Here is a 13234-nt window from a genome sequence, read left to right as displayed (position 1 = left end):
ATTAATTTAGGAAATTTCTGAACTTGTGTTTGTGAATATGGCAGTTGATGTTGAAATGTCCACCGTTATTACTGTAGTTGACGGCAAATCCTGCAGTCTGTCACTTGATAGGGATTATCCATGGAAATTACTAACATTCCAGGTTAATATTTTTAACTTGATTGGGATTGTCCAGTGCTGACGCAGGAGCTGATGGTAAATCTGGCGGTTTCAGTCACTTGATGATCAGTGCCCTCTCTAATTATGGCAGTTGATTGTAAAGAGTATACCGTGTTTCTCCGAAAATAAGACCGGCATTTATGGCACAACATCTTCACCTGGAAGTACATTACTGTCTCATTCCTCATCCAGAAGTTAAATTCTGCAAACACTGTTTACAAAGGAGAGTTCCTGTATTGAACAGCTGAGACTTGGACCTCTGGCCTTTAAAAGTTGTTTGGATACTTCCCAGACATTTCTGCCAACATCAGTGCTCTTTAATAAGAAATGAGGAATTCTGTATAATACCACGCAAATACAAGAGGTTATATGGAGTAATATGAGGAGTTATAGAAAGAGGTTATATGGAGTAATAGGAGGAGTTATAGTGAGAGGTTATATAGAGTAATAGGAGGAGTTATATGGAGAGGTTATATAGAGTAATAGGAGGTGTTATAGTGAGAGGTTATATGGAGTGATAGGAGGAGTTATAGAGAGAGGGTATATGGGTTATATTGAGTAATAGGAGGAGTTATAGAGAGAGGTAAAATAGAGTAATAGGAGGAATTATAGGGAGAGGTTATATAGAGTAATAGGAGGAGTTATAGGGAGAGGTTATGAGGAGTTATAGAGAGAGGTTATATGGAGTAATAATAGGAGTTATAGAGAGAGGTTATATGGAATAATAGGAGGAGTTATAGGGAGATGTTATATAGAGTAATAGGAGGAGTTATAGTGAGAGGTTATATGGAGTAATAGGAGGAGTTATAGAGAGAGGTTATATGGAATGATAGGATGAGTTATAGAGAGAGGTTATATGGAGTAATAAGAGGAGTTATAGAGAGAGGTTATATGGAGTAATAGGAGGAGTTATAGAGAGAGGTTATATGGAGTAATAGGAGGAGTTATAGGGAGATGTTATATAGAGTAATAGGAGGAGTTATAGTGAGAGGTTACATGGAGTAATAGGAGGAGTTATAGGGAGTGGTTATATGGAGTAATAGGAGGAGTTATAGAGAGATGTTATATGGAATGATAGGATGAGTTATAGAGAGAGGTTATATGGAGTAATAAGAGGAGTTATAGAGAGAGGTTATATGGAGTAATAGGAGGAGTTATAGGGAGAGGTTATATGGAGTAATAGGAGGAGTTATAGAGAGAGGTTATATGGAGTAATAGGAGGAGTTATAGGGAGAGGTTATATGGAGTAATAGGAGGAGTTATAGAGAGAGGTTATATGGAGTAATAGGAGGAGTTATAGAGAGAGGTTATATGGAGTAATAGGAGGAGTTATAGAGAGAGGTTATATGGAGTAATAGGAGGAGTTATAGGGAGAGGTTATATGGAGTAATAGGAGAAGTTATAGGGAGAGGTTATATGGAGTAATAGGAGGAGTTATAGGGAGAGGTTATATGGAGTAATAGCAGGAGTTATAGGGAGAGGTTATATGGAGTAATAGGAGGAGTTATAGAGAGAGGTTATATGGAGTAATAGGATGAGTTATACAGAGAGGTTATATGGAGTAATAGGAGGAGTTATAGGGAGGGAATATAAGGAGTAATAGGAGTAACAATACATTATACAAAGTAAAAGGAAATAGTTATAGGGGGAGGTCATATGAAGTAATGGGTTATGTAGATCAAAGGGAAAAAAAAAGATGTGCTATTGTAAATGGTTTCATATAGTAATAAAGGAAAGGGTTGACCAACTGAACAACATGCATGATCACATTAATTCAGTCTAACTTTACACAAAAGCCATTGTCTGTCATTATCTAAAACCTTTACCAGTTCATGTCAACGCCCACACACTCATCTGCCTTTATTCCCATCTTTTTTATACTCCCTGGATTTAAATTTGCACTTCAGGCAGATATCCCCAGTATTTCCCATCCCACGATGATCCCAAGTGAGGTGCCCCAGATTGCTCCACAGAACAGTGTCTACAACTACACCACAATAAAACATACAGTTCATGGGAAATAAATGCCATCACTTTCATTACTGCAGTTAGCAGGGGAATCAATGAAACATAATAACACTCATATTTTTGTTAAAGAGCCCATAACATGCCTTTATAGTTAACTCTTGCTGACCACTTTCAAAGAAATGTTCTTTACTTAATGTTTATTTCTTATTCAATATCGGAAGTATGAATCGGTATCCAGAGCAGGAAACTAATCTACATGGTTTTCTTCCTAACATACAGAACACAGAACTCTTTGCCTAAAGATTTATTACACCACGCAAACAAAAAGAGGATTGCTTGACACTCCACTCCAAAATGGCAATATGGATAAAGGCTTACTCAGGAAAGAGTTCAAAAAAACTCCACGGACAATTGGGGTTTATTCACTAAACTAGGAATTAAAGTGAATTGGCTAGAGAATTGCACATTTTAAGGCAAATATCCAAGCTTAAAAATCGCTTAGAAGAGGATTTTTTTAAAATTTGGTTATTGTGTCCGAATTTCACAATTTACAGTTGAGGGCATAAAACTCAATTTAGTATTTAGGTTTCTAATGACTAGACTTCGGATAGACTTTTATTAGTCAGCACAATCTGTGTTTCCTTAGAAAGGATGATATCAGTCCAGGTCTACAAATACATGCTAGACATAATCTCATTTTGAGCAAGTTCAGTATGGTTTGTTAGACGATTGCGTGAGAAACCCACCTCAAAAACTTCTTCATCCAGTAATCGAGTTCCAAACAACGTGACACCTTCCGTACTGATGATAGGGTCATCCCCACGGTCCAATGCGTGTGTCTGTGTCTTTTCACAGTCAACAATTATTGTCACACTTTTACCTTCCACACTCAGCGCTACGCGGTGCCACCTAGAGATGTAACCAATCATTCACAATGTTATTTCTATGACATCGCAAAGCGTACCATGTCTGCTGCGGTTTCATTGGTGAGTTGAAGCCTAAAGGGACACGCCACAGCCCATTTACAAAAAAATATTACTATTTAGTAGATGTGTATCAATAGCACAATCTGTTCTCTGTATTCTTGTTACAAATTCTGACAGCTATCCTTTATGTGGGAAAATGTGTTTCATTTACACAGTTTTGCATTGCATTCACATTATTGTAAATTATTATTGTAAACTGTAAATGTTAGAATTTGTTCTCTTGATTTTTTTTTTGTCTCGATCAGGCACTGTGCGTGGGATGGGGGACAAAAAGCAACTAGTATTCTTATAAAGAAAAGGAAAACAAATCTGGTGCTCTCCTGTTCTGTGAATCCCTGTTTAGTTTTTCATTATTGTATGTTTTATTTTTAATTTTATATCAATTCTAATCTAGCACGGGGGGTGTACCATCTATCACTTTAAATAATATAATCATAAGCAAGGTGCAAATCCAAAAATAGGTGCTCCCCAAAATGCCTGGAAAACTGAAATAAAAAATAATTAAGGATGCTCATTCCAATAATAATCTAAAATATAACACTTTATTACAAATCAATAAAAATAAATAAAAAAGTAACAGAACATATATTACCTACAATGCATCAAAGTTAATATACTTAACATATAGAGATCACCATCTCTTGCAGAAGCAAAACAGTGCAGAGCATGAGACAAAACCTACCCCCAACGTTTCAACACCCTACTAGCTGCCTTTCAGATACCCACAAAAAAGGCAGCCAGTAGGGTGCCAAAATGTTGGGGGGAGGTTTTTTTTTTTTTTTTTTTTTTTTAAAGGTTATTTGATTTGGACAAACCAGATGAATTATTTTTTTTCACAGATACATCTCATATCTATTATATATGATGAATTAATTTAGAAAATACAGTCTAAACTTGGAAAATGCAATTTTTCAAAGATTCCTCGAAAAAAAAAAATTGTTTCTGCTTATAACAAAAAAAATACACATGATGCATGCTGAGGTCCACAGCAACACAGATGATGCTATACTCACTTTCCATCAGCCAAGTTAATCTTTTTGAAGAAAGGATAGTTTTCAGGTGTGGGCTGGCCATGTTGATCTTCATACACAAAAACTGGGGAACGTCCGATCTCAACACCCAGCTGCTGCTCCCCATCTTCATTATAAACGGATAGGAGGAAGAACTGAGATCCTTTATTTACTTTAAGGGTGAGGAGGATAGAGAAGTTTTGTGGAAATGGGCCATCTGTATGAAGAATGATAAGAAAATCAGAAAAAAAGCTTGATGCTCAAGTATCATTTTATGAAGTCTATGTTTCCATGATCCTTAATCTACACACATTCCTACCCATTTTTATTCTTTACCCTTTCCATTCTTTCTCTTCCTATTGCTCCTACTTCATTTAAAAAGAATATGAAAACATTCACTGTTTTATTTCCCATCCAAACCTTATCAACCTAATTCAAATCTTCTTTCCTTTTCCTTTAAAACTTTAAATTCCTTTTTTCTCTTCCCTTCTTCCTTTTTCAAATTTCCACTCACCTGGGAATAGCTGTTTTGTTGGAGCGCTAAAATGAGTTCTATTTTCCAATCGGAAAGCGATGTCCGTCTCTTCAATCCCTTGCCTCTGCGTACAAAGTCCAGCTGCTATCGTAACTCCTTCAATCCCTTCCCTGAGTTCAAGTGCTTGTAAAACATCAATTGGAGATGCTACAGATATAGAGAAAATACAGCATAGTAAAATGGTCACAAATGGAAATATCTATGTAATAGAGACAATTACTGATACATAGGGACAGATGTACTGTACAGATTTATTGTCCAGAGCATCAAGGGTGGATTTATACTCGCCAGGGCTACATTTTCACTCACCATTGGCTAGTAATGAGTGGAAATGTTGAGCCCTGGGATAACCTACAGGAAAATAAATAATATAAAAGAAAAGAAAAATCTCTGCAAATGTCAAAATGAGTACATAAATGAGGTAGATCTGAGCAAAGGCTTTTTTTTTTAGTTATTTATAATTAATATTTGCTACTTGTAATGCCACGCAAAATAAATAAATATTTTTGTTTGACTAGTGGTTCTCAAACCTCAGAGAATGGTGAAGCTGTTAACAATATCCCAATTTAAATAGAACTGGGCAATCATTAAAATCTGAGTTACTGCAGCCCTTATCGACGGGTATGAGAAATCCATAGCAAGTCAACTTGTATCATGGAAAGCCCTGTATGCTGCAGGACCAGGAATAGGCCTTGGCATTTTTTCATGGACTTCCTCTGACAATTGTCATGTTTTTGTCTAACTCTGTCCCACACACACAGTACTTTGCATAGAGTTGCTACTGGTATCCAGTGTTATACACAGCACAGAATATGTAACTTGTGTTTTTACTTGAGCACTTTTAAAGTAATACTTGTCTATGAACAGAATATGCTAGCATACTCCACAAAATCAAACACACACACACACGTGTTCTCGGCAAGTATTCATCCCCACATTTCTTTCCAACCATCTTTGATGTCGTAGGTTAAGCAATTGCTTGCTGCATTAGCAGTGGTTTCTGGCATAGCGACACTGTAATTTCACAGAGGGATTTGGTGGAAGGAAGCCTAGAGCCTATCTTTTATGCTCTTGACAGGCGCACATAGTGCTCCAATGATTCCAGATGTTCAGCTGACTCAGTCCTACTCATCCTAATGACTTGTGGGACCAGCATGTACACAAAATCCGCGGCCTACTTGTTCCCGGGGATTTTTGATTTGTGCCCCCATTCCCACTAGCATTTGTTTTGTTTTTTTCCAAGAAAGAGAGTAGGAACAATTTGAAATGAACTGCTCCCTCGAGAAAATGTATTTTATACCACCCCAAAATCTGGATTTTTACAGTGATTCCAAGTCATTTTTTCACCATTAGTGCAGGAACATAGCATGTGTTTAACTCATTCAGAACCATGTCAATTGTTCGGTTGACTACGCTCTATAGAAATATTTGTGAATGTTTTTGTATTGAAACATTTAATTACGACTTTGGCAAATGTATCGACAAGTTCAGAGTCAGACAAATACCAGGAGAGTGAATGCATTTCAACTCCCATAGACTTCGGTTCAGAATGTACTCTCTAAAGAGGGAGTTTTACAACACTGTTAAAGACTTAAAGGGATAGTAATGCCTCAGTATATGCAAGCATACAGTCCACATTTCAAGTGGTTAAAGAGGAAGATTTTAGAAGGATTGGCTGGAGGTATGGCAGGACTGTTCAGGCTTACCTCCCAACACAAGTAGGCATGTACATCATGGCCTGAAATTCCCGAGGACACATCCATAGAGGGTCATGCCAGCCTAGTGTGAAGGTACGTCAGGCAGGAGCCATTTAAGCTGGCAGGCCATGCACAGAGCTCTGTTATGTCAGTCTCTTCATAGTCCTAGTGTTCATAGAGTTGAACAAGCTTGCCTAATGATGCGCTCATGCCATGCTTTCTGGGGACAGCTCCCGGGTGGATTTGTGACGGTTGGGCGGCTTAGTTCAGGGACATTTTACACAGGGTTGAGACCTCATTTATGAACTGTATGTATAGCTCAGAACAAAACTATTTACTGGAGTTTAAACACATAATGTACTACTCTTTACTAAAACATGGGCAAAAATCCCCCTTTGTGCTGTATACAACAGGTATTAAATAAACACTCTAAGCACCATAACTACTACAGCATTCGAAGATTGGTTAATGGCTGAGAGTGATCAGCTGATGCACTCAGCCAATAACCGTGACCGAGCCAGAGCCAGGCAAACTAGGGTACAATGTCTGGGCTTGGGATGTCATACAGGAGGAGAGCACCTCCTGCCAGTCACTTCTTGTAGCGTAACCGCGCGGACAGTGGACTGAGGACCTCCTGTATCCTCTATCCAGTCTGACAGGACGTGCTCCTGTCAGATCGAGTAGAAGATACAGAACATCCTTTATCTGCAGTCTGTTTGGCCTGGCTACACAGGGGAGGTGAGCAGGTGCACAAGGGTGAAAAGAGACAATAACGCACACGGAGGGGCTGGGGAGGGACACACACACAAAGGCTGGGGAAGGGAACAGTGACACACACAGACGGGCTTGGGAAGGGGACAATGACACATACAGAGGAGTTGGGGAAAGGGGCAATGACACACAAAGAGGCTGGGGAGGAGGACACAGAGAAACTCAGAGGAGCTGGGGAAGGGAACAGTGATACACAGGGAGTAGGGAAGGGTACAATGACACACAGAGGGCTGGAGAAGTGGACAATGACACACAAAAAGGTTGGGTGGGAGAGAAACAAAAAGGGACAGAGCTGGATAGATAAGAAATACAAAGAGGCTGGGGAGAGAGACACAAAAAGAGACTGGGGAGAATGATACTCTAAGGGTCTGGGGGACAGAAAGAGACCCTTACTGTAAAGGTGCTAATGGGGGAAGGGAGATACAGGTAGAGGGGCTGGGAAAGGGGAGAGAGAGACACACAAAGGGGTTGGAGGGAAAAAGGGGTTGGAGGGAGAAACTCAAATTTGTATTTTTTGTGGAGTGCAAGTAGCTGGTCTTGCCTATGGTGCAAATATGACCCACTGGTCCTAAATCTAGCCCTGCAAAGCAGGGCTTAGCTCAGGAGAGCTAACAGAAGTACTTACGGCTCTCGGGAGGCTGTATTGTAGAGGCCGAGTGGCACTCTGATGGACTCCAGGTAAGAAGTCAAAGCATTCTTAAACAGTTTGACTACTTACAATGGATGGCACTAGGGCACTCCTGGCATGATAACTACTACAGCATGATGCAGTAGTTATGGTGCTTGCAGTGTTCCTTTCAGAATGTCTTTGAGGGGCAAAATGGTTTATACTGCTTTCCTTCATATGCATCCGATTAAAATTATTATCCTTTCATTATCTAGCACCATCAGACTCAGCAGTAATGGATTTACTAAATGAAGAGTAAAATAAGAAAACCCAGATTGACATACAAAATAATCTGACACAGTAGTATGTTGAAATGGTTAGTATGTATACCATTTTGGAATAATTGATCAGTTGAATGAAAGAATGGCCCAGATCTCTTAGGAAGAAATACATGCTTTGCTGATTTTGAACAAGCTGACTGCCACTATCTGCTACAAAGCTGGGAACGTGAACATAAACAAAAAAATTAGAGCTAGTTTTTTTGTCTTATAAATTAATGACAACATGGAGGACTAGTTATAAGCCTTGGTCCAGAACCTATAAATTGTGTCTTTTGGCCAGCAATATACCACTGATGTAACATGTTTTTGTACTTGGTTAAAGGGTTCTAAAAAAGACAGTCAGAATCTACTTGATTGATTTACTTACAGCTAATAGGTACAATCTGAAAAAGAAAACAAACAATATACATACATACTTCTTCTTCCATTACCACTTGTAAAAGCAAAAATGGTTATGGTGGCAGCCGGCAGGAGTAACCCTTTCAGTTACCTCTGGAGCTGCCTGACCATATAATGCTGCAAGGAAAGTCAAAAAGTCAGCAAAATCACTGGTGTAAAAAAGGATGAAAAAAAGAGAGGACAAGAAAGGTGGGCATAAGGGTAGAGTATGTAGTAATGGATATGGTAAGTAGAGTAAGGCGATAAGGGACGAGACCAGAACAGGAGTGGCTAAAGGCATTTTTAAACTGTATGAAAGTGATGACAGTAAAAACACTTTTAACGATTAACACAAGGCGTGACAAATTTGTTTGGAATCTAGGAGCCAGCTAAAAATGTTAGGAGCCAGTAATTTTCAATGAGAAAAATGCAATTCTTAAAGGGACACTATAGTCACCAGAACCACCACAGCATGATGTAGTTGTTCTGGTGACTATATACCATGCAGGCTTTTCAGTGTAAACACTGCCTTGTCAGCAAAAAGTCAGTGTTTACATTGCTGCTTAGTAACGCCTCTAGTGACAGTCACTCAGACGGCCACTAGAGAGTCCTGGGTCACTGCTGCACCACGTGGAACACCGACGTTAAGGGTCTCCAAGCTCTGCATGGAGGCGCTGAATGTTCCTCATAGAGATTGATTAATTCAATGCATCCCTATGAGGAGATGCGGAGTGGCACATTTTCTGTGCATGCACAAAATCCTCCCAATGCTTTCCTAAGGGAACGCAGTGGCTTAGCGGAGATCATAAAGATTGATAATCTCAGCCATTGAGGTGGTACCAGCCATGGCAAAAGTGGCACGGCATGGGAAAAAAGGTTAGTAAAAACCCCCTTTCTCATGCGATCAGAGGGAGTAGGTACCTAAACTCGCGCACGCACACATTCTGACAGGTGTGTGCACACACACTCACACAGATTCTGACAGGTGCACACATACACACACTGATGACAGGCTCACACACACTCACTCACTCTGACAGGCTCACACACACTCAGAGTCACAAACTCACTCTGACAAGCTCACACACACACACACACACACACACTCACTCTGACAGGCTCACACACACTCAGAGTCACAAACTCACTCTGACAAGCTCACACACACACACACACACTCACTCTGACAGGCTCACATACACTCACTGACAGGCTCACACACACTCACTCTGACTGGCTCACACACACTCACTCTGACAGGCTCAGACACACCCACTCAGAGTCACACTCACTCAGTCACGCTCACACTCAGAAAGGCTCACACACACTCACTCTGACATGCTCACACACATACACACTCACTCTGACAAGCTTACACACAATCACTGACAGGCTCACACACACACCCACACTCACTCTGACAGGCGCTCACACACTCACTCACTCTTACTCTCACAGGCTCACACTCACTCTCACTCTGACAGGCTTACACTCACATTTTTATATTAATTGAAACCCACTCAGCCTTCCTACCGTTAGGAGAGCTGAGTGGGTCTTTCCCTGAGGTACAGTGGGGCTGCTCTCTTTCTGCAGTACTCTTACTGCAGCTCCTCTCTTCTCCCTGCTCGCTCTCTGTAATGATGCCGAGGCCGGAGTGACGTCATATTCCGGCTCTCTGCATCATTAAACAGCACGAGGGTACAGAGAGGAGCTGCAGTAAAAGTACTGCTCCCTTGCGCACCACCTCTTTGCTCCCGCAGGCAGCTGCCTCCTTGCTCCTGTGGGCAGCCAGCTATCCAGTGGCGACTGCCTTCAAAGCTCCCTCGGCGGCCACATTAAAGAGCTTGCAAATCGAAGGCGCCAAGGCAAAATTTCGAGTCGCCTTGGTGATCTGGCGCCTGGGATTTGTCGAGCACTGGGTTAACATACAGTTGTGCTCAAAAGTTTGCATATCATATAAAGAAAACATAAGTGAGCAGGCAAAACACAATATTTTTTTTCCTTATGGGATTCATATTGAACTGTAGGTTATAACAGAATGGCACAATCATAAAACAAAACACGGCAACAAAGAAAAACATGAAATAACCCCTGTTCAAAAGTCTGCATAGCCTTATTTCTTAATACTGCGTATTGCCCCCTTTAGCATCAATGACAGTGTGCAGTCTTCTGTAATAGTTGTCTATAAGGCACCTAATTCTTGCAGGTGATATAGCTGTTCATTTGTCTTGTTAAAATGCCTCCAGGTCATGCAAAGTCTTTGGTCGTCTTGCATGAACTGCACATTTGAGATCTCCCCAGAGTGGCTTGATGACATTGAGGTCAGGAGACTTTGCTGTAACCACTGGAGGCTCAACTTTGCCGTGTGTTAAGAGTCATTATCATGCTGCAAAGTCCAAGAGCGCCCCATGCACAGCATACGAGCAGAAGAATTCAAATTGTCTGCCAGTGATAGCATGTTGTATTCATCTTGCCATCAATTTTCACAAGATTCCCTGTGCCTTTAGAGCTCACATACCTGGAAAACATCAGTGAGCCACCACCATGCTTCACAGTGGGGATGGTATTCTTTTTACTATAGGCCTTGTTGACCCCTCTCCAAACATAGTTGTGACCATAAATAATATCATAAATTACAGTGTGCCAGAAGCCGTGAGGCGTGTCAAGGTGCTGTCGGGCATATTGCAACCTGGCTACTTTCTGGCAACTCGACCATGCAGGTCATTTGTGTTGAAGTATCGTCGTATTCTGCTCCTTGAAACAACCACACCGTCTTTTTCCAGAGCAACCTGTATTTCTCCTGAGGTTACCTGTGAGTCTTTCTTTGTATCCCGAACAATTCTTGTTCTGGCAGTTGTGGCTGAAATCTTTCTTTGTCTACCTGACCTAGGCTAGGTATCTAGATATCCACACATTTTCCACTTCTCAATAAGTGACTGAACAGTACTGACTGGCATTTTCAAAGCTTTGGATATCTTTTTATATCCTTTTTCATGTTTAAGTTCCATTACCTTGTTACGCAGGTCTTATGACAGTTCTTTTCTGCTTCCCATGGCTCAGTATCTAGCCTGCTCAGTGCATCCACTTGAGCACTAACAAACTCATTAACTATTTATAAACAGACACTAATTGTAATAAAAAAAATCCACAGGTGTGGGAAATTAACCTTTAATTGCCATTTTAACCTGTTTGTGCCACCTCACATGTCTGTAACAAGGCCAAACATTCAAGGGTATGTACATTTTTTATCAGGGCCATTTGGGTGATTTCTGTTATTATCATTATAATTTAAAAAGGAGACAAACAACATAATATATAATACATGGCTTCATATGATAACTATGCTTCAATAAAAGTTATTTTTCGCATGATTAGTCATATTTTCAAAATCAATGCCAAAATTTCACAATTACTGCCAGGGTATGTAAATATTTGAGCACAACTGTATGATAAAAATTAATGTTATACACATTTACACTGAATAAACCCTTTAAAGTGGCTTTGTCACCTGTTGCATTATATGCTTTTTGTCTGGTGGCCACGAGACCATGGTAGCGTCCAGATATATTGATAGATATAGCAAACACAGATGGCTAATACAAATTCTGTGCATATCGGATGTCTGACATCAGCATGCACAGCATGCTGGTGACAGGCGTCCAATGGTGACATGCCCCCACTCCCGTGCTGAACATGGTCTTCCCTTAGCCCATCCTCTCTGACAGCTGTCCCCACCTCCCTGTCATCAGCAGAGGAGGATTGAACTGCAGAGAGAACTTGAACTTGATGCTGGAATTGAGCTACGTTTTAACTTTATTTACTGGTTCTTTCTTATTCCGGGGCACTCTACCATCATAGCAAGGGTTACTCTGAACAAAAACAGGAAAATGCTGTTTTTTGGTTGGCGTAACCCTTTACAGGAAAAGGCTAATTGTAACAACATTACTCTCAGGGTTATTTGTGTCCTAATTATTATTTTTCACAATTTGAGAAAAAATAAATTGGGGCAGTGTTATATGCAGTTTGCATAACCAATATATCTAATCGGTCCTATAACATTTTAAATCACAAAATGGACTTGAATTACACTGCAACACCCTGAACTGCAGACAGCAAATTCAGAAATTTAAGTTACAAGAACATTTATTAGATTAAGTCAGGATAAACAATTTGGATTAGCCATTTGGATTTTAATTTACTACAATTTAAAGTTTAGTGACTAGCTGTTTTAGTTCGCTATTAGACTTGTGCACAAATGCACTTCAGCTGGTACGAATGAATCCAAAGCCTTTTAATCTGTGCCTGAACGAATCAATCCATCTGGAATTTATCTGCGGAGTCCTCTTTAATAAATAAGACTCCACGGGCAAATCCAGGACGAATCGATTTGTTCAGTGCAGTTCAAAAGGTATTTGATTCGTTTGTAGCAGCTAAAACGCATTTGTGCACAATTCAATTAGCTATTGCATGTACAAGAATGTTACAGTTCCACTTTCATTAAATTTATTCTGAGAATTGTTATGGAATCCTGGTCAATTTGGGGTTCTTTATGAGCCAGTGGCGATAGTTTTGGATGACATTTTGGGGCTCATTCAAGGAAATTCAAGGGTTGTGTGACAGAGCTCCCTGAGTACCTACGCGAAGGTTCACCACTGCTGGAAAAGAATCGCAAAAGTGATTATAGCCTTTCCTGACACACCAGTCAAGACTTGGTGAAGGGGCAAGAAACAACACTTTATTAGGACAACGGTCACATATTTATAGAGGTATTAACCACAGGGG

The 13234-nt window shown here is 40.2% G+C and overlaps 1 protein-coding gene across 1 annotated transcript in view; it reads right to left on the bottom strand.

Moving 5' to 3' along the window:
* The window catches only part of COL5A3 (collagen type V alpha 3 chain), a 219690-nt gene that overhangs the window by 137843 nt on the left and 68613 nt on the right, over window positions 1-13234 (bottom strand). Inside the window, exons 2-4 of the mRNA XM_063449460.1 lie at window positions 4638-4805; window positions 4127-4340; window positions 2874-3036 (exon numbers count right to left, since the gene is read on the bottom strand). Coding sequence (XP_063305530.1) covers window positions 2874-3036; window positions 4127-4340; window positions 4638-4805 — 545 coding nt within the window. The remainder of the gene's footprint in view (window positions 1-2873; window positions 3037-4126; window positions 4341-4637; window positions 4806-13234) is intronic.

The sequence above is a fragment of the Pelobates fuscus genome, chromosome 3 (assembly GCF_036172605.1).
Source record: "Pelobates fuscus isolate aPelFus1 chromosome 3, aPelFus1.pri, whole genome shotgun sequence".
Classification (NCBI taxonomy): Eukaryota; Metazoa; Chordata; class Amphibia; order Anura; family Pelobatidae; genus Pelobates; species Pelobates fuscus.
The sequence above is the reverse complement of the archived record's forward strand: the minus strand, read 5'-3'. Positions and strand labels throughout refer to the sequence as shown.